Consider the following 22,963-nt stretch of genomic DNA (forward strand, 5'->3'; position numbering starts at 1 on the left):
AAAGAACACCAGTTACTGGATAAGGTGAGTAACCTCTCTTTTCTTCTTCAAGGAGTGTCCCTGTGGGTGCTCCACTGTAGGTGACATCTGCAACAGATAAGGGAACCACGTCTGCCTGGGCCATGCAGATGCTATCATGATCACCTTTGTCATGCTTTATCTTGTGAATGACCTACCCTATGAGGGGAAGTGGCGGAAAGGTGTACAATAGGCAGTGAGGCAAGTTACTGATCATGGCGTTGCCCCTGGAGTTCCTGCCCAAGCCTACCCGGAGTAGTACTTGGGGCATCTGGAGTGGAGTGATGTTGCGAATAAGTCTATTTCCGCAAAGTCCTACCTGCGGAAGATGGAATTCAGGGCTTGAGGGTGCATCTCCCACTTGTGCTTCTGGTGAAAACAATCACTCAGCTGGTGTCCACAGTGGCATTTTTTCGCCTGGGAGATATATCGCGGATATGTCTATTTGATGGAGTATGCACTATGTCCATAGGGCAACCGCTTCGTTGCACAGGTGATGTGATCTGGCCCCACCCTGTCAATGAATGCAGATCACGGAGGCAGTGTTGTTTATATATACCCTGACTACCTTGCCCTGAATTAGAGGGAGAAAGTGTTCGCAGGCCCTTCTTTCAACTCATAACTGGAGTATATTGATGTGCATGCTCGACTCCTCAGGAGACCATCTCTATCAGATAGTGTGATCCTGCACACGGGCTCCCCAATCTTCCAGTGAGGTTTCAGTCGTGATGTGGATCAACAGAATTGACCGGTGGAAAGGAACCCCCGGGCAGAGGTTGTTGTGTTAAAGCCACCAGGAGAGGGACGTTCTGACCCTGTTTGTAGGGCTGCGGATTTTGCACAACGGGTGCCTGTGTGGGCAGAAGCAAGTGTGCAACCAGGCCTGAAGAGTTCTCATGTGTAACCTTGTATGAGGAACTACGTAAGCCATTGTCGACGTGACCTAGTAACTGCAGGCATTGTCTGGCTGATACTGTGGGGCTAAGCATGACACGTGCTAACTCAGCAAATGTGTGGAATTTTGGAAGAGGTAGCTGCACTTGTGCTCGTAGGCAATCGGGCATGGCCCCTATGAACTCGAGTTCGTGTGATGGGGTCAAGTTGGTCTTTTGTGTGTTTATCTGTAGCCCTAATTCTGTAAAAAGTCTGATTGTGGCCTCTGTTTATTGTTTGGCCTGCTGTTCCATTGGAGCTACTATCAGGCAATTGTCCAAGTAAGGAAAGATTACTATGCCTGATTTTCTTAGGTGTGCTAATTTTGGAGAAGGCCCTGGGAGCTACTGAGAGGCCGAACAATAGCATTTGGTATTGATAGTGTTGATAGTTTAGCATGAATCTGAGGAATTTCTTGTGAGAAATCGTTGCTTTCTTAAGTACTTGTTCAGCCTGCGTAAGTCCAATATGGGCCTCCATCCTCCTGACTTTTTTGGCATGAGGAAGTATCTGGAGTAGAATCCCTTTCCCCTGTGATGTTCTGGAATGATTTCTATTGCTTCCATTTGTAGCAGTTTGTTATTTCTTGCTGTAACAGAGGCTTGCGAGAAGGGTCCTTGAACAGGGATGGGAATGGGGATTGGTTGGTGTAAATTTGATTAATGGGATTGCTAAGCCTTTGTCCAGGACTGCTAGGGCCCACTTGTTCATTGTTATTACAGCCCAGGCATCATAAAAAGGTTGTAGGCTGACTCTGTAATTGCTGGCATGGAGAAACAACATTGATCAAAGGTTCAAAACGTCTGCCTGCCGTTAGTGGACTGGGGTGTGGTTTGCTGATATTGTGGCTGTCTCCACTTCTGTTGTCTCTGGTGGAGCCTCAGGTTGTAGGGTCTTTAGGGTGGATAAGATGCCGCCCTACCACAGGACGTACATATTCAGTTGGCCTTTTCCTTCTGTTGGGGGATGTACATACCCAGAATTTTGAGGGTTGCTCTTGAGTCTTTTAGAGAATGGAGTGAAATGTCAATATTGGCCGAGATTAGTTTCTGGCCCTCAAATGGAATGTTTTCAATGGTGTCTTGTACTTTTCTAGGGAAGCCTGACAGATGGAGCCAAGAGACTATGAACATGACTACCGATGTGGCAAGAGACCTCAAAGTTGTGTCAGTCGTGTCATGGGAAACCTGGAGGGCCATTTTTGCTATCAAGATACCCTCATCAAATACCTTGTCCACTTGTAGTTTATCAATAAAAAGTCTCATCTTCTCAAAATGGTTGTATGTATATTTTGCAAGGACAGCAGAGTAATTCGCAATTCTGATTAACAGGAACACAGAAGAGTATGATTTCCTGCTGAGGAGGTCTAGCCTTTTCCAATTTTTGTCGTACAGGGTCAACTTGAATTGTGTTTGTTTCCCCTTGTTATTTGCCACATCAACCAGCAGAGAGTTTGGGGTGGGATGTGAAAAGAGAAACTTGACTCCTTTCGCTGGCACATAATATTTTCTATCCACCCTCTTAGATGTGGGTGGAATAGAAGCAGGAGTTTGCCATAGGATCTCAGCAGGATCAAGAATGGCTTTGTTAACTGTCAATTATATCTTGTCTGAAGGTGAAGCCTGTAATATGTCTGTCAGTTTTTATTACACATCTGAGATCTCAGCCAGAGAAATGTCGAGTGAGTCTGTGACCCTCTTGTATAGGTCCTGGAATGATCTGAAATCATCACCCATGGTAGGCAGGAGTGGCATAATAGACTCATCCAGGGAGGATGAAGAGATGTGAGGCGGAGGCAACGTCTCGTCCTCCTGGGTCTCGTCCCGGTCCTCAATGACCTCCTGTATTATCTCAAATGCAGGTGGTGGAGGGAGGTTAGGAGCCACTTGTGGCTGTGGCATCACTGGAAGTAGTACCTGGGTCTTGACCATGCCCCATGCATCACATCCTTGCCATAGCTGTGGGAGTGGAATGGTGGGAGCCAAGGGAAAGGCTGCTACATCTGTGTCTGGACAATCTGTTGCTGAGCCTGTGCCATTGGTTTAGGTGAAGAATGGCATGAAGAGAATGGTACATCTTGCTCATCCTCACTGTTGTTAGAGAAATGAGGTACCAAGCATGCAGAAGTGGCTAATCTGCTGTGCCCCACTGATGATGTTGCGTCAGTATCGAAGAGTGGTGTGCCTGGTACCAATGATACAACTAAATCTTGCTAAGTCACCAATGGTTTGGGTGGCAGGAAGACGGGCACCGATGGTGCCAAGGTCTGCATGCACTGCGGTACCAGGTCTTTGCATGATGGTTGGCTGTCTCTTGGTACAGAGTCGGTACCAACTTCGTAGGAATTATCAAAGTTGGATCCGGTCGCCTCGTCACCATAGGTGTGATGGCATCCTGGGTGCCAACTTTATCAAGGCCTTCTATACCAATGGCACAGATGTGGTATCTTTGTAGTTCTGCACGCTGACTACAGGGCATGCATCCTTAGATGAGTCTGCCCCTTGTGGTTTGTCTGTGCTGGACTTCCCTGGTACCTGTGCTTCCCCGGAGGCTTTATCCCTGGATGAAGAGGGCTTGTGTTGCGGGGATGTCCTCTTTGTAGGTCTGTCAGCAGGAGGCAAAGAATGCTTTCTCTTTGCCATTTTTTTGGAGGGCTCATCCTGGTCTGATACCTGATCTGATACTGCCGTTGGAGATGTACGAAGCAGCGATGTAGTTGAAGGCGGTTCCAATGCTGGTCTTTCAGTCTTTTCCATAGAAAGCAGCTTAAGCTAGAGCTCTCTTGCTTTGAGCGACATGGCTGAGAGCTTCTTACAGAGATGGCAGGATTTTGTTGAATGGTCATCACCCAGGCATCTGATGCACTAGGCATGTGCATCTGAGATAGGAATGGACATCCTTCAGGTCAGGCATCTCTTGAAGCCTGGAGAACCTGGCATATCTAAACTCTAAGAACTATAGAATAAAAAAGGCGGTCTTTTGTTAAACTAACACAAATGGGAGGGGGAAGGGGGATCGTGAATAACTTGCTAAAACTACTTAAACTCTACGCTAGTAACTAACAACTAATGCAAATCTATCAACTCTAGCTATTCTATCACAGAACACTGCTCTGTTCCGACAGAACCAGGAGCAGTTGAGAAGGAACTGAGGTGATGGTTGACAGCACGCATGTGTTGGCACTCACTGCACGCACGCTGGTACCCAGGGGGAATACTGCTGCCAAAAAATTCCACTTAGAAGCAGGCAGGCACTGATACACCTACAGTGGAGCACCCACAGGGACATTCCTCAAAGAAGAACATAACATTTATAGCCTTGCATTTCTGAAGAGAAAGATTTTATTTTTAAATTAACATCCTGATCCTTATTCTTTGTTTTGAAATCTGCTGTTTAGCCCCAAAACTGATACAGAAGAGGATGGGATTGGTCCTGCTTTGGGTAGGGGGCTGGACTTTATGACCTCCTGAGGTCTTTTCCAGCTCTATGATTCTATGACATTTAGATAGTCAGACCATCCCCAAATCTTGGGATTCATTTTCAGTGGGTTGGCTGAGGCAGAAGCAGGTAAAGGAGTAGGTTCCACATGGAAGGACTTCTACATCAAAGGGCTGCTACAAAGCCCCTGCCATAAGACAAATGCTCTTCTGTGAATCACAGACAAATGGATGCCAATGCATCATAAGGTAGTATCTACCTGCAATGAATTACTGAACATGTTGTGCACAGGAGGAAAAAACCCATACCTAACAATCTGTAAAATGGCATTTAAGGTGATCGCTACCTTATGAATGTTAATATTTTTACTCCAGCTTCCTGCCTATGCGTAGAACAGACTTGTCAGCACAGAAACCAGAAGCAGTCAATACAATCCATCTCTGGGAGAGGGAGCCCAGAGCTAACTCTCGCTCTCTCTCTGTACCCCAAACCAGCTGAGACTAGCTTACACACCTAGCAGCCCTGGTCCTAGCCCCTATTCTGGTCAATAGTTCTGCTTCCTAGGCAAAAAGGTGTCACTTAGTCTCAGGCCTTCCCTGCTCAGATTACGAAGGGCATCGGCCATTGTATACGGGGTTACTATAGGACAGTAGAACTTACATGCAACTTAATATGGCGAATAAAATCCCCACTTTGTCACATCTAAAACCATTCATTTTGTCAGCACAGAGCTTTACATTGATGCCACAAACGAATGGTGGCTGAAATCAGGAGATTGCCAGTGTAGTCATGGGCAGTCAGTAATGTAGGCAAGGTAAGGCACAGCCTTCCTAAAACTGCCTACATGCCAGACTCCCTGAGGCTTGGGCCATCAGCAGGGAAGGCTAAGGCCGCAACATGGCAGCCCAGCTCAGCCCAGCCACTGGGAAGGGATGGGGCCGCGGCGCGGCAGCCCGGCTTCCCCCCACCCACCAGAGAAGGCTGGAGCTGTGATGCAGCTGCCCAGTTGCTGGGGAGGCATGGGGCTGCAGTGGGCCAGCCTGGGTCTCTCTAGCTGCCAGGAAGAAATGGGGCCATAGCATGGTACCCAGCTTCCCCAGATACCAGGGAGGGCCAAAATGGGGACACAGCATGGCAGCCCCAGCTCTCCACGTGGCTAGGAAGAATTGAGCTGAGAGTGGGTGGAGCTTGGCTCCAGGAGCAGGGCCTCAGGAAAAAGGGGCGGACCTGGGGCTAGCCTTTCGCAGCTGGGCTTTTACCCACTACCCATGAGCGTAGACATGTCCTGTCTTCTTCTTAAAGAGCAGAGGCAACATACGAGGGACATACGAGTGGGGGCACTGGCCATGTGACTGCTCCCCATGTGACTCGTTTCTGCGCCACTCCACTCTGCCACAGGTCCCACCCCTGCTTTGCTCTGCTCCTTTACACCCTGTACCCTCCCTGCCTGTGTTCCACCTCCATCTTGCCTCTTCCCCCAAATCCCCTCCCCCAGCAATGCAGCCCACGTGTGATGGTTTTGTCCCCCCTCACGCTTTATGAAACTGACTTATGGATACAAATATGCATAACTCAAAGATGCTTTGGACAAAATTCCTCAGGTAACCTATCAATTTTAATGTCACAATCTGCGGTCACATCGAGGCGCTAACGACTGGGAGACTGAGGGGGGCGGACGTAAGCCCCCCCCCGCACAAGGGGGGAACCCCTACACGTGTAGGCCCCGAAACGGGGGCCCGGAGAGGGGGAAAGAGTTAACAAGGTGTTGATTGTCAGGATACGATGGAGGCAAACAAAATTCTGGAGTGGTGGACGGAGACCCAGAAGGTGCAGCAGCAGCAGCAGATGCAGGTGCTGCAACAGCTCCTCAGCCAGTTCCAGGAGCGTCAGGAGCAGATGGCGCAAGGAGCACCGATGACGATACCCGGGGCGGCCGCGGGGTCCGGAGGAGGACAGGGGGTCGGCACCCAACTGCCCATACGGCTAACGAAATTGGGGCCGGAAGACGACCCAGAAGCATTCCTGGTGACGTTCGAGAGGGTGGCCACCGCCGCGAAATGGCCACCAGAATATTGGGCTACCCTCCTCGCGCCCTACTTGTCGGGGCCGGCCCAGCTGGCCTACCGAGGGATGTCTGCCAGCGATGCCTTATGTTATTTCAAAGTTAAAGAGGCAATTCTGGACCAACTAGCAGTAACTCCAGAGACACACCGCCGGCGGTTCAGAGAGGCCAAGTACGACCCCCGTGAGCGACCACGGGCTGTGGCACAGCGGGTCAAGGAAGCGGGGATGCGATGGCTTGAGCCGGAGACTAAGACGGGGGTCCAGATGGCTGACCTAGTGATACTCAAGCAATACGTCCGTATCCTCCCCGCGGAAGGGCAGCAGTGGGTACGACGGCATCTTCCGGAGACCTTAGATGAAGCGGTGACCCTTATGGAACACTACTTAGCCGCAGAGGGGCCAGAGGTGAAGGGAGTCACGGGGCCCCCGAGAGAACCCCGAAGGAGTGAGGCCGGGACGGTTAAGCCTGCGGGAGTCCAGCGTGCCGGGGAAGGAGCCGGGAGCTCCCGGGGCCCCCTTCCGACGAGGAGGCTGGCACCGCGGTGGAACCGGCCAATCGGTGAGGCCAAGGTGGATCGGGCAACCGAGACGGGGCCGGGTACCCCTCCGCCCAAAGGGGCTCCGAAGGCGGTCTGTTATCAGTGCGGCCAGGAGGGTCACTACAAGAGGGACTGCACCCTGATGGACTGCACCTTTGGGCAGAGGCGCGCTGGGGGCACGGACAGGAAGGCGGCAAGCGCAGCTCAGGTAATTAAGCGGCTGTGGGTTAATGGGAACCCGGTGGAGGCAATACTCGACTCGGGATGCGGGCAAACCATTGTCCGAAGGGACGTGATCCATCTGGTGCGGGCCCGGGGCGCGCCTGTGGCCCTCCGGTGCGTCCACGGAGACATTCACTACTACCCTACGACTCGGGTACGGATAGGGGACGGGGAGTTGGAAGGGGAATGCGTAGTCGCCGTCGGCCCTAAATTGGCATACCCCCTCCTGCTGGGACGGGATTGGCCCGGCCTAAAACGACTCCTGGGACAGTGGGATAGCGGGAGGAACCCCAGACAGGAGCCAGGAGCAGGGCAGGGGACCTTGGTAGCCCAAGGAGAGCAAGATGAGAAGGGGGTCATGCCAGCATCGGCCCCGGCAGCCGGGACACCACCCACCACCCGTCTCGACGTAGAAGAAGGGGACTTCCTCACCCAACAACGCGAGAACCCCACCCTACGGGCAGCCTGGGAGCAGGTGCGCACCACAAGCGAGCAGTTGGGAGGGGACCCACCCAATCGGCCGGACGGACCCCGATTCGAGGTAAGAGATGACCACTTGTACCGAGTGTCTCCGGGGGAACTTCCTGGGGAGGAAAGATGGCAGCTGCTGGTGCCGAGGCCGTACCGGTGGAAGGTCCTAGAATTGGCCCATGAACACCCGTGGGCCGGACACCTGGGCATGGAAAAAACTCAGCAGAAGATACTCCAGAGATTTTATTGGCCCGGGGTGTATCAGGAGGTTAAGAATTTCTGTAACTCCTACCCCCAGTGTCAGAGAACATCCAGGGGCCGGGGGCCGGGTCCCGCCGGCTCCCCTGGTTCCCCTGCCGGTAGTGGGGACCCCCTTTGAACGGGTGGCATTGGACCTGGTAGGACCGCTCGAGAAATCAGGGCACGGGCATAGTTACATCCTGGTCATCGTGGACTACGCCACCCGTTGCCCAGAGGCAGTGCCCCTGAAAAGAGCCACTGCCCCCGCCATAGCGGAGGCGTTAGTCAAGCTGTTCTCATGGGTCGGGCTGCCCAGAGAGTTACTGACGGATCAGGGGACGAACTTAACTTCTAAGGTTATGACGGAATTGTGTAAGATCTTGCAGATTAGGAAGCTCCGGACGTCGGTATACCATCCCCAAACCGACGGGCTTGTGGAGCGCTTCAATCGCACGCTGAAGGGGATGCTACGGAAGTTCGCACAAGACAACCCCGGGAATGGGATAAGCTGCTCCCGGCACTGATGTTCGCCGTCAGAGAGGTACCGCAGGCATCGCTCGGGTACTCCCCCTTCAAGCTGTTATACGGGCGGCGACCGCGGGGGATCTTGGACCTTGTAAAGGAGGGATGGGAAACGTCGGTTTCTCCCGCCCTGGGGGCCGCCCAGTACGTGCAGAAACTGAGGGGAACCCTCCATGCCCTGGCGGGCCGGGCCCGAGCGAACCTTGAAAAGGCGCAAGAAGGGCAGAAGGCCTATTATGATAAAAAGGCGCAGGTGAGGGAGTTCGAACCAGGCGAGCAAGTTCTACTATTGCTGCCTAGCGGAGAGTCCAAGCTCTTAGCCCACTGGCAGGGACCATTCCGGGTAATTAGGAAACTCGGCCCGGTCGACTATGAGGTACGGGTGGACGGTAACCGCCGGGCAACTCAGATTTACCACGTAAACCTCTTAAAGAAGTGGCACCCGCAGGAGGCTCTCCTGATCGACCCTCGGGACACTGATATCGAGTTGGGTCCGTGGGGGGAGCCGGAGGTGAGGATCGAGGGCATACGGATCGGAGAAGAGCTCCCAGGCCCAAAGCAAGAGCAGCTGCTCCGCCTCCTCAACCGGTTCAGGCCGGTATTGACCAGCCGACCTGGACAGACCTCGTTAGTACAACACGAGATCGAGACAGAACCCGGCAGAGCGGTAAGAGATAACATGCGCCCCCTTCCCCAGAAGTTATGGGGCACGGTGAAGGAAGAACTCCAAGCCATGTTGGAGTGGGGGGTCATACAAGAATCTCGCAGCGAATGGCGAAGCCCCATTGTTTTAGTGCCCAAAGCGGACGGGTCAACGAGGTTCTGCATTGACTTCCGCAAAGTCAACGCGATCTCGCGATTTGACGCATACCCCATGCCGCGTATAGACGAGCTACTGGGACGCCTCAGGAGGGCTACCTATTTGTCGACCCTCGATTTGACGAAAGGGTATTGGCAGATCCCGCTCTCGCCCGAGGCCCAGGCAAAAACGGCATTCGCCACCCGCTTTGGGTTGTATCAATTAAAAAACATGCCGTTCCGTGAATCACAAGACAGTGGAAAATGTATACAAGTCCATTATCTGTCTACCACAGGCCTGGGCAAAATATGGCCCGGAGGCCAGATCTGGCCCACCAAGCCACCAGATCCAGCCTGCAGATGTAGTAGGGAGCACCAGACAGGCTCCCCTGCTTGCCCCACAACCCAGTACACCGATCAGAAAAGTAGCTGCGGGGCTGTTTCTCTCTAAAAACTGAGAGTCCAGATGGGAGGTGGGAAGGCTTCAGGCGTAACTCCCGCCCCCTGCACAATCCCATTGGCTGGCATCTGGCTTGACAATGACCCATGGCAGCTGCCTGTTTGAATAACAGGCAGCTCACAAAGCACTACACCTTCTTTCCCTCCTGTGCAGCCTGTGCAGGTGTGGGGCACGTAGGCAGGCTGGCTGAGAAAAGTTTTAAGCTCTGCAAGCCTCTGCAGACAGACAGGCTGGTTAGGCTGCTGGCTGGCAAGTATCGTGGCCACAGCCTGCCTCTGGCACCCCAGCCCCTCTCTTCCCCAATCCTCTGCCCCCCGACTCAACATATCCAAACCCTCTGGCCCCTCTTGTACCCATACCCCCTCCCAGATCTGGCACCCCTCTCCCCTACCCCAGATCACAATCCTCTTCCACCCTAGGTTACAACCCAAACTCTTGCACCCCAGTTCCCTCCCCTAAGTCACAAACCAAACCTCTGCACCCCAGTCTCCTGCCCTAGGTCACCCCAGTCCCCTGCCCTAGGTCACATTCCAAAACCCTGCAGCACAGTAACATGCCCTAGGTCACAACTGCCTACTTCACTCAAACTCCCTCCCAGACCCCACTCTCCCTCCTGCACCCCAATCCTTTACCCCAAGGTTCCTTCTGTACCCAATCTCCATCCCAGACCCCGCACCTCCTCCATTAATATCATGTAAAAGTGCAGCCCTCAATCACTTTCCAAAATCTCGGAGTGGCACCCCATCAAAACTTATTGCCCACTCCTGCTCTACCAGAATACAAAACGAGTTTACTGAACTGGGACATTTGTGAAAACAACAATTTTTGAAGAGATACAACACGCAAAGTACTTTTCAATTATTACTGACACAACTTTAGACTGTTCTCATAAAGAATAGACAATCTTGGTTGTTCGATATGTTAAAATTACAGGAAGTTCAAAGGTTTCAATTGAAGAATAATTCATTTTGTTCAATAATTTCACAAAAAAAATGGAAAAGAAATCGCGGACTGTGTATTAGAAATTCTGGAAGGCTTCAAATTAAATTTTCAAGCCTATGACAATGTATCTAATATGCCTGGGAAGTACAATGGAGTACAAGCAGTCCTTCTTGAGTAAAATCCAAACTGTATTTTCTCCAGTGGTTGGCAACCACATACTAAATCTTGTTGGCACTGTCTGTGCTGAATCATGCAACGAAGTAATCACATACTTTTGGAACAATCCAGCAATTGTACAACCTCTTCAGAAGCAGTCCTTGAAAGTGGGAAATTCTGAAGCAGCATCTGCCTGTTTCCTTTAATGGCATGTTGACAATGAGATGGTGAGCACAAATTGATTGCATTAAACCAGTTGCACAGTGTTTGGACTACGTGAGAACGGCTTTAAGTGAGCTTGAATCTCTTACTCTCTGAGCTTAAGTCAATTAAGAAGTATACATCCAAATTTGAATGCATTTTAATGTCATCCACATGGATGAAGCTGCTAAAAATGATCCACGAAACTAATCTTGTAATTGAAGGATGCAATACTACAGTAGATGTTGAGAGGAGTAACACTCTTAAAGATATTCAAAAGATTTGTAATCAATGGGACACAATCCCTTCTGAATCCAAATCAGTAGCACAGTATATTGACATTTCATCTGAGTTTTCCATTATTCACAGCCTAACATCTCAATCTGATGCAGAAAGGCACTGTTGAGTCTATGTGGTGTTTTCTTATTGACTCCATCAAATCTGGTCTCATACATCAATTTGAGTCACTGCAACAAATTTCTATCCTTTTTGGATTCCTTTGGGAGTTCAGAGAACTAAGCGATGGAGATCTATATTCAGCAGCTGAACAGTTTCAACTAAGGTACAACAATGAAATTTCAAGAGCTCTCTGAGACGAGGTCATCTTCCTGAAACGTATACATTCCATCAGCTTTAAATCGGACTGCAAGCCAAAAGAAATGCTTCAAGAAATAATCTTGGCCTATCAACTGTATTTCCTAATATCACAATTGCATTACCTATTTTTGTCAGTCTCCCTGCATCAATGGCTTCAGGTGAATGCACATTTAACATGTTAAAACAAGTATTCTACAATGGGACAAGAGCGTTTGAATGGGCTCACAATACTTAACATTAACAGTGATGTTGCACATAAATTAGATTTTTCTTTGATCAATGAGTTTGCAAACAACAAAGCCAGAAAAGCATTCTAAAATGAAGAGTTATGCTTGCAGTGGAAACTCACAATTAAAGTTACATTTTTAATATACATGCTATAGGCATGATGACTTAACTGTTAATAAATAAATGTCTCCAGTATTCATTTTCATATATTCTTTTAGTGTTAGTATGACCCTGTGGATGAGAAGTTAGATATGTCAGAGGCCTGGGGCTGGGCTGAGGCCTCTAAACTCAAAGTGGCCTGGGCCTCTGTCATTCTCTGAGGGTACGTCTACACTACAACGTTAATTCGAACTAACTTAGTTCAAATTAGTTAATTCGAACTAAGCTAATTCGAACTAACGCATCTAGAACTAAAAACTAGTTCGAATTAGCGTTTTGCTAATTCGAACTAGAGCGTCCACATTAAGTGGACCCTGAACCAGGCTTAAGGATGGCCGGAAGCAGTGCCGGCAGGGCATCAGAGGAGGACTTAGAGCATGGAGATGCTGTCTCAGGCTAGCCGAGGGCTGTGCTTAAAAGGTCCCGACCCCCATCCCAGACAGACAGTTCTCAGGGTGCCCCACTTGCAAAGCAGTCCTGGCTTGGATTGCCCAGAGTACCCACACTGGGCACATCACACCACTCGGCCATCAGCCCGGCTGCACTTGCCGCAGGCTGCCATCCAGGGAGAGAGGGCAATTGGGGGGGCTGCAGGAGAGCTTCCATCCCAAAAGCCCGCAGAGCCAGCCCAGTCCTCCCCATCGGGGGCGCGTACCCCATTCCTCCCTCACCTCCTTCCACTTACCCTTCCCTAGCCGCTCTTCTTGATGTACAAAATAAAGGACAATTGTGTTCAAAAATTGAATCTGTCTTTATTGAACAAAACTGGGGGAGACTGGGAAAAGGAGGTGGGAGAGGGGAAGAGAGAGCCTGGGAGAGGGGAGGGCAACTAAAATGATCAGGGGTTGGGAACAGGTCCCATATGAAGAGAGGCTAAAGAGACTGGGACTTCTCAGCTTAGAAAAGAGGAGACGGAGGGGGGACAGGATAGAGGTCTCTAAAAGCATGAGTGGGGTGGAGAGGGTGCATACAGAAAATTCTTCATTAGTTCCCATAAAGAAGGACTAGAGGACACCAAAGGAAAGGAATGGGTAGCAGGCTTCAAACTAGTAACAGAAAGTTGTTCTTCACAAAGCAAAGAGTCAACCTGTGGAACTCCTTGCTGCAGGAGGCTGTGAAGGCTAGAACTAGAACAGAGTTTAAAGGGAAGTGAGATCAAGTCATGGAGGTTGGGTCCATGGAGTGGTATTAGCCAGGGGATAGGAGTGGTGTCCCTGACCAAGGTTTGTGGAAGGCTGGAGAGGGATGGCACGAGACAAATGGCTTGGTCACTGTCTTCGGTCCATCCCCTCCAGGGTCCCTAGGGTTGGCCGCTGTTGGCAGACAGGCTACTGTGCTAGATGGACCTTTGGTCTGACCCAGGACGGCCATTGTAAGCTCAGGGCTCAGGGTCGGGGGTCTCAGTGGACCTCCTTGATTCTCTTGCACACCTGCTCCTGGGTGGCCAGGCTGGCAGCTCTCCTGCCCTAGACGGCCACTTTCCTGTGCCTAGTGGGGAGATCGTGGACGAGGTCCACGATGTCTGCACTAGCCCAGGCGGGTGCCCGCCTCTTGCGGTCCCGGGCAAGCTCCCGGGAGCCGCCAGCCTGGTCCCAGGAAGAGGGGGAGGGCTGGGGGGCATTGGGTGGGTGGCTCGATCTGTGCCAGGTACAGGGTGTGCTGGCTGGGTGCTGGCAGGGTTGCACCTGGCACGGGCACCGTAGCCAGCCCGTGGCCCTTTAACGGGTCCGGGCCCGGGAGGGGGGCAGAAGAGTTTCCCTGGTGTTGGCCAGAGTGGCCACCAGGGAAACCTGGGGAGGGCTAGCCTCCCACTAGTTCGAATTAAGGGTGTACACAGCCCTTAATTCGAACTAGTAAATCCGAACTAGGCTTAATCCTCGTGGAATGAGGATTACCTAGTTCGAACTAAGTGCTCCGTTAGTTCCAATTAAATTCGAACTAACGGAGCGCTAGTGTAGCACCTATGAAAGTTAGTTCGAACTAACGTTAGTTCGAACTAACTTTGTAGTGTAGACATGCCCTGAGAGGGCCTGCATAGAGGATTGGGCTCAGTGCCCCCTGGAGTGGTGTGCACTGAATTCCTCCCCTCCCCAGCTCCTTCTTGCCACCACTGATGGTGTTTGGAACACGTTCTTCCAGCTTTAGCTGTAGTTACTCCCTCTATTCAACAATAAATTAGCTTAGTTTAAGTTAGTGTAAATAGTTGAGTTTAATTGTTCATTAGTCCTCTGTAGGGACTTAGCCCAGGGACGGGGTATGTCCTGATCCCCTGCCTTTAAAACTTGTGCTGTGTGTCACAGGCCCATGCCAATTAGCGACTCACATGCTGACTGCCTCTGTTGTCTCGAAGAATCACACATCTCCAGAAAGTGTAGCATCTCAGGTCTTTCAGCCCCAGAACAGTTAGAGATAGGGCCAGATCTCTTAAAACCCTGCTAATGGAGTCGCTCTTTGCTTCATAGGATCATCTCTCCAATCTGGCTCTAAGCACCAGGCCTTTGGTACGGAGCACTCTCCCGGTGCCGTCGGTGCAGCACCGGGCATCATCTGTTGCTTATTCTAAGACAGCAAAGAAGACAGGTAAGGGCAAGTCCCCCGCACCTTGCAAGAAAAAGCCCAAGAAGGCAAAGAAGGCCAACTGCCTTGCAGACTGTCCAAGGGACAGGATGCCGGTGCATGATGACCATAGCAACCCTGCCTACTCTCCACTGCTGGTTCAGGACGTGTAAGTCCCTTCCATGCTGGAGGCTTTGCAGGCAGCACAGAAAGTACTAAAGATGCTGGAACCACTTTCTTCAGCATCAGCTGGATTCTGCCATAGGGGGAAGTCACCATTTGCTGCATGGTCAACTGATGCTCCCGATCTCCAGCATGCTCAGACAGGAGAGCCCTTTGTAGCCCCACTAGATTGATGAAGGATAGGCCAGGGCTGGATACCGTGGACACACATGCCACATGACCACCACTCGAAGAAGAAACATGCCCTCTGAGGGTAAATTGAAAGAACTGGGTTTGTTTAGTCTGGAAAACAGAAGACTGAGCAGGGACAGATAAAAGTTTTCAAGTATCTAAAAAGCTGTTACAGGAGGAGGATGTGATGGAGTGGGGATTGTATTTGCTTTATTATGTTGCATGTGAGTTCTACTATCCTATAGTAACCCTGTGTGTGTGTGCTCCAGTTTCCTGGGGCATTATGGCCAATGCCCTTTATAACCTGAGCCCAGGAGAGGGTATGGTCATGTGGTGACTTTTGCCCAGGAAACAAGACAAAGACTGGAGGAGGGGCTTGGAGCAGGCGGGTAGGCATGTGAGTTAGGGTATGTCTAGACTACAGAGCTTTTCTGGGGTACCAGAGGCTTCCCAGAAAAACTCTGCCACGTCCAAGGAATGTGTCCACTTTTCTGAAGAAAATGTCAGAAAAGCAGACGTGTTTTGTTGGCATCCCTGTAAACCTCGTTTCACAAGGAAGAAGGGATGTTCCAAAAGAGAGGTTTCTCGACATTTGGCCCCATGTAGAGCCTCTTTCAGAAGAAAAGCAGAAAAAGATACACAAATTGTGTAACTTTTCCCGACTTTTCTTGGTAGTGTAGATATAGCCTCAGTCTCAGGTGGCTTGGGGTACAGCAGGGGGGTCAGGGGCCTATCTCTGAGCCCCCTCCCCAAGATGGATTGTACTTGACTGCTTCTGGTTACTGTGCTGACAAGTCTGTTTGTGTCCCTGTTGACTAATAAACCTTCTGTTCTACCTGATGGATGAGAATCAGTCTAACTATGGATGGAGGTGCAGTACCCTGTGACTCATTCAACCTCAGCAATGTAGGGTGGAAAATTGTTCTTCTTAACCGCTGAGAACATGACAAGAAGCAATGGGCTTAAATTGCAACAAGGGAGGTTTAGATTGGACATTAGGAAAAACTTTCTATCATGGTGGTTAAGGACTAGAACAAATTGCCCAGGGACGTTGTGAAATCCTCCATCGTTGGAGATTTTAAAGAGTGGATTAGACAAACAACTGTCAGATGATCTAAATGGTGCTTGGTCCTGTCATGAGTGCAGATGACTGGACTTGATGATCTCTCAAGTTTCCTTCTAGTTCTATGATTCTATGAATCTAAGATTGGAACTTCCTTGTGGGGCAGAAAACACATATTCTGTTTTGTACAGCACTAAGCAAACTGCCCACGCTAGAAGGAACAGAATGAACTCTACTGTCTCAGAGACACAGTTACTGACCTGGCAAGCACTTGCTGCTTGTCTACAGCCACTTGCACCTCCTCAGCAGCAACAGCCACTTCTGCTCCAGGAGTCTCTCTGGTCACACTCCCAATGTACTGGGCTATCTGAGGCTCAGCTGTGTCCTGAGGGCAAAAGACAACTAAAGACAGCTGTTCTGGAATCATGCAGCATGTGTATTAAGAGACATGATGAAGCAGGAAACTGTACCATTGTGGGGCTGCTCATGGACCATGGTAAGGCTATGTCTACACTGCAGGCTTCTTTTGGATCTTCTGAAAACATTTCTTCTGAAAGAGAGCATCCACACTGGCCAAGAGCATCAAAAAAGTGATCTGCTGAATGCTCTCTCGCACAAAAGGCCACCTAGAACCACTTCAGGAAGGGCTTTAGGTCACCAGTTGCTTCCGAGTGCTGGTGCCGGAGCCTTGCAGGGACACGCGCTTAAAGGGACCCCCCGGACAGCCATTTTGCTGCTTCTGTGCATGCTTGCCTACCTCTTCAAGGGACAGCAAAGCTCTGGCAGTGTGTGCTGTGGTTGCTCAGCTTTTTTGGACTCCACAGCATTTTTCTTTGTGCCATGGAGCTGGAGCTGGAGCTGGAGCTGGGCATGCGATGGCCCCACATGGCCATGCTGTGGTTTCTGCAGCACTTTGTGCCAGCTGCCTTCCTGGTCCTGACCAAGCTTGAACCCGAGCTCATTCTTGGGACCCTTTCCCTGCATGCAGAAGCAACACCCTTGCAACCGCAACCATCAGTGAAGAGGCACTTCTGGAGGCAAGACACCAGTTCCGACTGGTGGGACCTGCTGGTCATAAAGTGGTGGGGGGTGAATTGGGGAGTGGAGCGGAAGCCCCATCCCTGGGGGGTTGTGCCGCCCTGCCCTCAAAAAGCCCTGCTGCTGGGGATTTGGCCTCATAGAGGGTGGCTTCTGGGGTCTTTTGGGGAGGAGGGAAAAGATGGGGGTGAGCACCTTCCAAGGGCTCAGGCACCCCCTCTCTCATTCTCTGTTTTGTATGTTGGTTTGTCTCCTTCTGCAGGTTGTGAGGGCCATCAACTCCATCCAGATGCAGAGGGTCATCTGCTTAGGAGACCTGAACTCCATCCTGGCTGGATTTGCTGCCCTGTGGTTCCTGAACTGTGGCGGAGCGATTGATAGGACCCACATGCCAATCCGCGCATCTCAACATAGAGTGGCCCAGTACATCAATTGCAAGGGCTACTTTTCTATGGTGCTGCAGGCCCTGGTCGACCACCGTGAACAGTTCACGGAGATTTTTGTTGAGTGGTCGGGCAAGGCACATGATGCCCATATTTTTTGGAACTTCAGCCTCTACGGGAAGCTGGAGGCAGGCACATTCTTCCCCCACTGGGATTTTGTGGTTGGGGATGTGCAGATACCATTGTGCACTGTGAGGTATGCGGCCTACCCCCTAATGCCATGGCTAATGAAGCCTTATACCGGCCACTTGGACCCCAGCAGGGACTAATTTAATGCCCACCTGAACCAGGCCAGGATTCAGGTCGTGTGTGCCTGGACAACATCCCCGAGGTAGTGTCAGCATGTTGTGTCCTCCACAACATTGTGGAGAGAAAAGGGGAGGCCTTCCTCCCTGGGGGGAAGAGGGGAGGGATAGAAAGCCTGATTCGAACTACCTACTCCGTGCCGCATGTAGCCGCGGGCACAGAGTTCGAACTAGCGGGGATTTAAAAATGGCGGCGCCCGACAAGATGCAAATGAAGCCCGGGATATTTAAATCCCGGGCTTCATTTGCAACTTCGATTGACTACATTAACCACCCTAGTTTGAACTATGGTGGTAGTGTAGACATACCCTAATTACTTTGGATGGAGTGGCCACCAGGTCATGTGTTATTTCCTGAAGGCCTCTTCTTTTGAAAGAAAACCCTCTTCCCTGTCCACGCATGCCTTTTTCCGAAAGAGCTTTTTCGGAAAAAGGCTTCTTCCTCATAGAAAGAGGTTTATCAACGTCAGAAAAATCCCTCCAGTCTTTTGATTTTTTTTCAAAAGAACATAATTGCAGTGTGGATGTAATTCAAGATTTTTTGGGAAAAATGGCTGTTTTTCTGAAAAAACTCTGTAGTGTAGACATAGCCTAAGGAAGAAGAAGTTACTCACCATGTGCAGTAACCAGGGTTCTTTGAGATGTGTGTGCTTATGGGTGCTCCACTCATGTCTAGGTGCATTGTCGTGCTGCCGATCGGAGGTTTTTGGTGAGCAGTGCCCCTCGTGCTGCACCTATGCACCTAGCATCTTGCGCCCCTGCTCCATTCAGGTGACTCAATAGCAGTACCCGCCAGATGGTAGTGGGCATTGGAGTCATTTATATAGAGCAAGGAAGGACTGCATCTGCTAGAGATGTGGAGGGCATTGGCCTCTTCTGCAGGGCATAATGCCGTGCGAAAGAGTGATGGGAGGACGATGTGGCTGCTATACAGATGTCCCCTAAAGGTACGTTGTTTAGGAAGGCCGTTGTTGTGGCCATCACATGGGTAGAGTGAGCCATGATAGTCTATTGTGGCTGCTTGCCACAAAGTTCATAAACTGTACAAATGCATCCGGCAATCCATTTGGATAGAAGTTGTGCGGAGACAGCTGTTCCTGTATGTGGTCCAGACCACGCTACAAAGAGTTTGTCTGATTTCCTGGTTGTCTTAGTTCTCTCCAGGCAGAACGCAATCGCCCGCCCTGCATCTAACACGTGGAGTATGGCTTCCTTGGAGGAGGTATGAGATTTAGGAAAATAAGCAGGTAAATGAATAGGTTCATTTAAGTGGAAGTTGGATATGACCTTCGGGAAGAACTTAGGGTGGGGCCTGAGTATCACTTTATCCCTGGTAAAGGTGGTGAAAGGTGGATCTGCCATGAGGGCTGCAATTTCACCTACCCATCTTGCTGATGTTATTGCCAGTATGAAGGCCACCTTCATAGATACATATTGTGGTGGTGTAGTGGCTAGTAGCTCGAAGGGTGACCTGGTGAGTGTGTTGAGGACCAAGTTCAGGTCCCACGGTGGCACCAGGTGGCACAGGTTTGGGTGTGTTTTCTGCAGGCCTGTAAGAAATCTTTTCACCATTGGATATGCAAAGAGAGAGTAGTCGTCCACAGGTTCGTGGAACACCGGGACCGCCACCAGGTGGACCTGGATAGAGCTGATGGAGAGACCCATGTCACTGAGGTCCATGAGATACTATAGCACGGTACTGGGAACAGTATTGGGATGTAAATTGCATGTTGTGAACGATTGTTCAAAGGGTGCCCTTCTCGAGGAGGGCCATCAACTGTTCAGTAGGATGTGTCTGACCCTGTCTGAACAGGTAAGTTCTTCATTCCAGAAGCATGGAGAAGCCATGCCGTGAGTTTCAAGGTTTTGATGTTCAGATGCATGTCCTGCCATGGTGCTGCATCAGGAGGTTCGGCACAGCGGGAGGGGAACGGGTTGGTCTATTGATAGGTAGTGTAGGTAAAGGAAACAGGGTTGTCTCGGCCAGGCGGGGGCTATTCAAATTACTGTGGCCTGGTCGAATTGGATCTTGTTGATCACCCTGGGGAGAAGAGGGATTGGTGGAAAAGCGTAGAGTAGGGGAGCCGTCCAGCACATGGTGAAGGCATCCCCCTCTGACCTCTTGCCCAATCCTGCACGGGAGCTGTCATAACCATGAGGGATGGCCAGCAGCCGGGGGACTAAGGGGTTAACCTAGCCAGGTATCTGGTCAGCCAATGGTAAGGCAGGTAGGGATTTCAAACTGGGACAAAGAAATTTTAAGTGGGGCCCACAAAAGCACCTCAAAACCATATCTCTACAGGCTTAGGTACAAAAACTCCCCCAAAATCCTAATACCTGGACTCTGGAGTATAAAAACCACAGCCAGCACCCCAAGAAAACCGCTGCCAGCACCCCAAGAAAACTGCTGCCAACATTCCAAGAAAAACAAGGGAAGAGATCACTTGGGAAATCTCCTCCCTAAAAACTTCAGGGATACCTCAAGCTCTTTTCCCCAAAGAAAAGAAAAAGAAAAAAGAAAATACAAGCTGCAGTCTGTGGTAGCTGTCCCCTGGTCAGAGGCAAGCAGATATCCACAGACAGATTTTCCAGGACACAGAAATGAACCAATACCAGGTTAATTAAAAAAAGAAAACAAACTTTTATTATCAAAACAAAACCATAGTTGCCCACAATATAACGTGGCTAGATGAAAAGAGCCACCAATTAATCTAGATATTCAGGGGAATCCCCTGGGCTCAGGACTTAGTTACAAAAGAGAGGAAAAACCACTTTTAGCAACACAGACATCATTTCCACAGTCTCAAACCAGAAAAATAATAAAACCTGACGGATGATCTAACTTTGCCCTACTTATACATTTTGAGGAGACTTTTATTGGAGGGAGACAGGCCTTCCCATCTCCTTGTTACTTGGAAGAAACTGCTCTGACTCAGACGAAGGGGGGAAAAGTTAAAAATCCCTTTGTCCCAGTTTGAAATCTCTACCTGCCTTACCATTGGCTGACCAGATACCTGACTAGGTTAACCCCTTAGTTCCCAGGCTGCTGGCCATCTCTCATGGTTATGACAGGAGCAGAACTTGTGGCATGTGCGGTTGAGTGGTGTTGCAAAAAGGTCTATAGTTGGAAAACCCCATTTGCAGAAAACGGAGAGGAGAATATTGGTATTGATCTCCCACTCGTGTTGGTCTGAGAAGCATCTGCTCAGCTTGTCGGCCCTCATATTCTGCTATCCCGGTATATACGTGGCGGGTTGGAGTTATTTGATTCCTGATACACCAGTTCCAAAATCTGATTGCTTTGGCACATAGTGAGTGTGACTGGGCACTCCCCTGTCGGTTGACATAGAACATAGAGGGTGTGTTATCCATGAGGACACAAATGGTCCTGCCCTTTATTAGAGAAAGAAAACGGGCGCATGCATTGTGAATGGCCCTGAGTTTCAGGATGTTGATATGGAAGTGTCTTTCCCATTGGGACCATGTGCTCTGTATTGACTTCGCACCACAATGGGCACCCCAACTCATAAGTGTCTGTCGTTATAGTTACTAATGGATCTGGGCGGTGGAAGGGTATACCGGCAAGTATGTTGGTTGGAGAAGTCCACCAGTCAAGAGATTGCAGTACTGGTGGAGGAAGCGTGAGGTGCTTCATGAGGCTGTGTCGGGTTGGGATATAGGTAGTTGTGAGCCAATGCTGTAGGCAGCACATGTGTAGCCTCGCGAATAGGACCATGAAGGTTGTGGCCGCCATGCGCTCCAATAATTGGAGGCAGGTCCAGACTTCGGAAAAAGGAGTCTGCTTGACTCCCCAAATGAGGTCACAGGTTGCCTTAAATCTTTTTGATGGCAGGTAGGCACTTGCTGATACTGGGTCTAGGAGTGCCCTGATAAATTCTATCTTTGTGTGGGCTGTATGGTGGACTTTTATATATTGATAAGCAGGCCAAGACAGAAAAAACATTCTCTGGTAGCGGTTGTCATAGTTATAGTTTGTTGATGAGTGAAGCCCTTGATAAGACAGTCTTTGAGGTAAGGGAAGATGATAACATACTGTCTTCTGAGGAAGGCTGTGACTACAGCTAGCATCTTGGAGAACACTTGAGGGGCCGTAAAGATACCAAAGGGGAGTACCCTGTACTGGTAATGGTCTTGACCTACAATGAATCTGAGAAACCTCTTGTGGGCCAGGTGGATGGTTACATGAAAATATGCATCTTGAAGGTTGAGGGCTGAGAATCAGTCCTCTTTGTCCAGTGCAGGTATGATAGTTGCCAGGGTTGCCATCCTGAATTTTGTGTTGAGGATGAACTTGTTGAGTTTCCTGAGATCCAGGATTGGTCTCCATCTCCATCTTTTTGGCTGTTGGGAGATAGTTGGAGTAGAACCCTCTTCCTCGATATTCTGCAGGAATGGGTTCTATTGCCCCTAGGGTGAGCAACTTTTGCATCTCTGCTTGTAATATAGGCTCGTGAGATGGGTCCCTGAAGAGGAATGGGGTAGGGGATTGGGTAGGGGGCATGGATGTGAAGGGGATTGTATAACCTGATTTGATAATTTCCAGGACCCATTTGTCTGTAGTGATTTGGGCCCACTGTTGGTTTCAGGTGGTGATGAAAGGTGGCACTGAAATGCACTGGAACTGTGGGGTGGTCGCCCCAACCACGACTTCAAATTTGTTGCTTGTATGAGTGGAGGGCTGATTTTGCTGCGTCCTCCTCCTGTTCAGGCGTTGCTTAGGCCTGTTGTCCATATGGCTTTTGGTGTTGCCTGTAATAGTTATAATTATAGTCCCTTGGCCTTTGGTATGTGGTGTACTTGCGTTTCTTACTAGGTAGGGTGTACATCTCCAAAGTGAGGAGTGTGGTCCGAGAGTCCTTCCTTGAGTGTAGGACCTCATCTGTCTTAGTGGCAAATAGCTGTTTTCTATCAAAGGGGAGGTCTTCCACCTTCGATTGCAATTCTTTTGGGACCTCTGATGACTGTAGCCACGAGGCCCTATGCATTACGATGGCTGTGGCAGTGGCTCTAGCCACAGTGGCAGCAACAACCCTCCTCAATGATGGACTGAAGGTGCGGTCTCTTAATGTCAGGACGGTCCTGCAGCAGGTCCTGTAGTTTGGCATAGTTGGCATGATGGTAGTTGGTCAGGAGGGCTGTATAATTTGACATCCTGAATTGGAGGGTGGCAAAGAGTACACTTTGTAGCCAAAGATA

The 22,963-nt window shown here is 50.2% G+C and overlaps 1 protein-coding gene across 11 annotated transcripts in view; it reads right to left on the reverse strand.

Moving 5' to 3' along the window:
• KIF17 (kinesin family member 17) overlaps positions 1 to 22,963 on the reverse strand; it is a 149,569-nt gene that overhangs the window by 49,112 nt on the left and 77,494 nt on the right. For all 11 annotated transcript variants that reach the window (XR_016347804.1, XM_075906578.2, XM_075906577.2 and 8 more), the window contains one exon: positions 16,222 to 16,346. Coding sequence is in view for 10 of the 11 variants with exons in the window: in XM_075906578.2 (XP_075762693.2) it covers positions 16,222 to 16,346 (125 nt within the window). In the remaining variant the exon portion in view is untranslated. The remainder of the gene's footprint in view (positions 1 to 16,221; positions 16,347 to 22,963) is intronic.

This window comes from Pelodiscus sinensis, chromosome 24 (assembly GCF_052426305.1).
Source record: "Pelodiscus sinensis isolate ZL-2025 chromosome 24, ASM5242630v1, whole genome shotgun sequence".
Taxonomy (NCBI): domain Eukaryota; kingdom Metazoa; phylum Chordata; order Testudines; family Trionychidae; genus Pelodiscus; species Pelodiscus sinensis.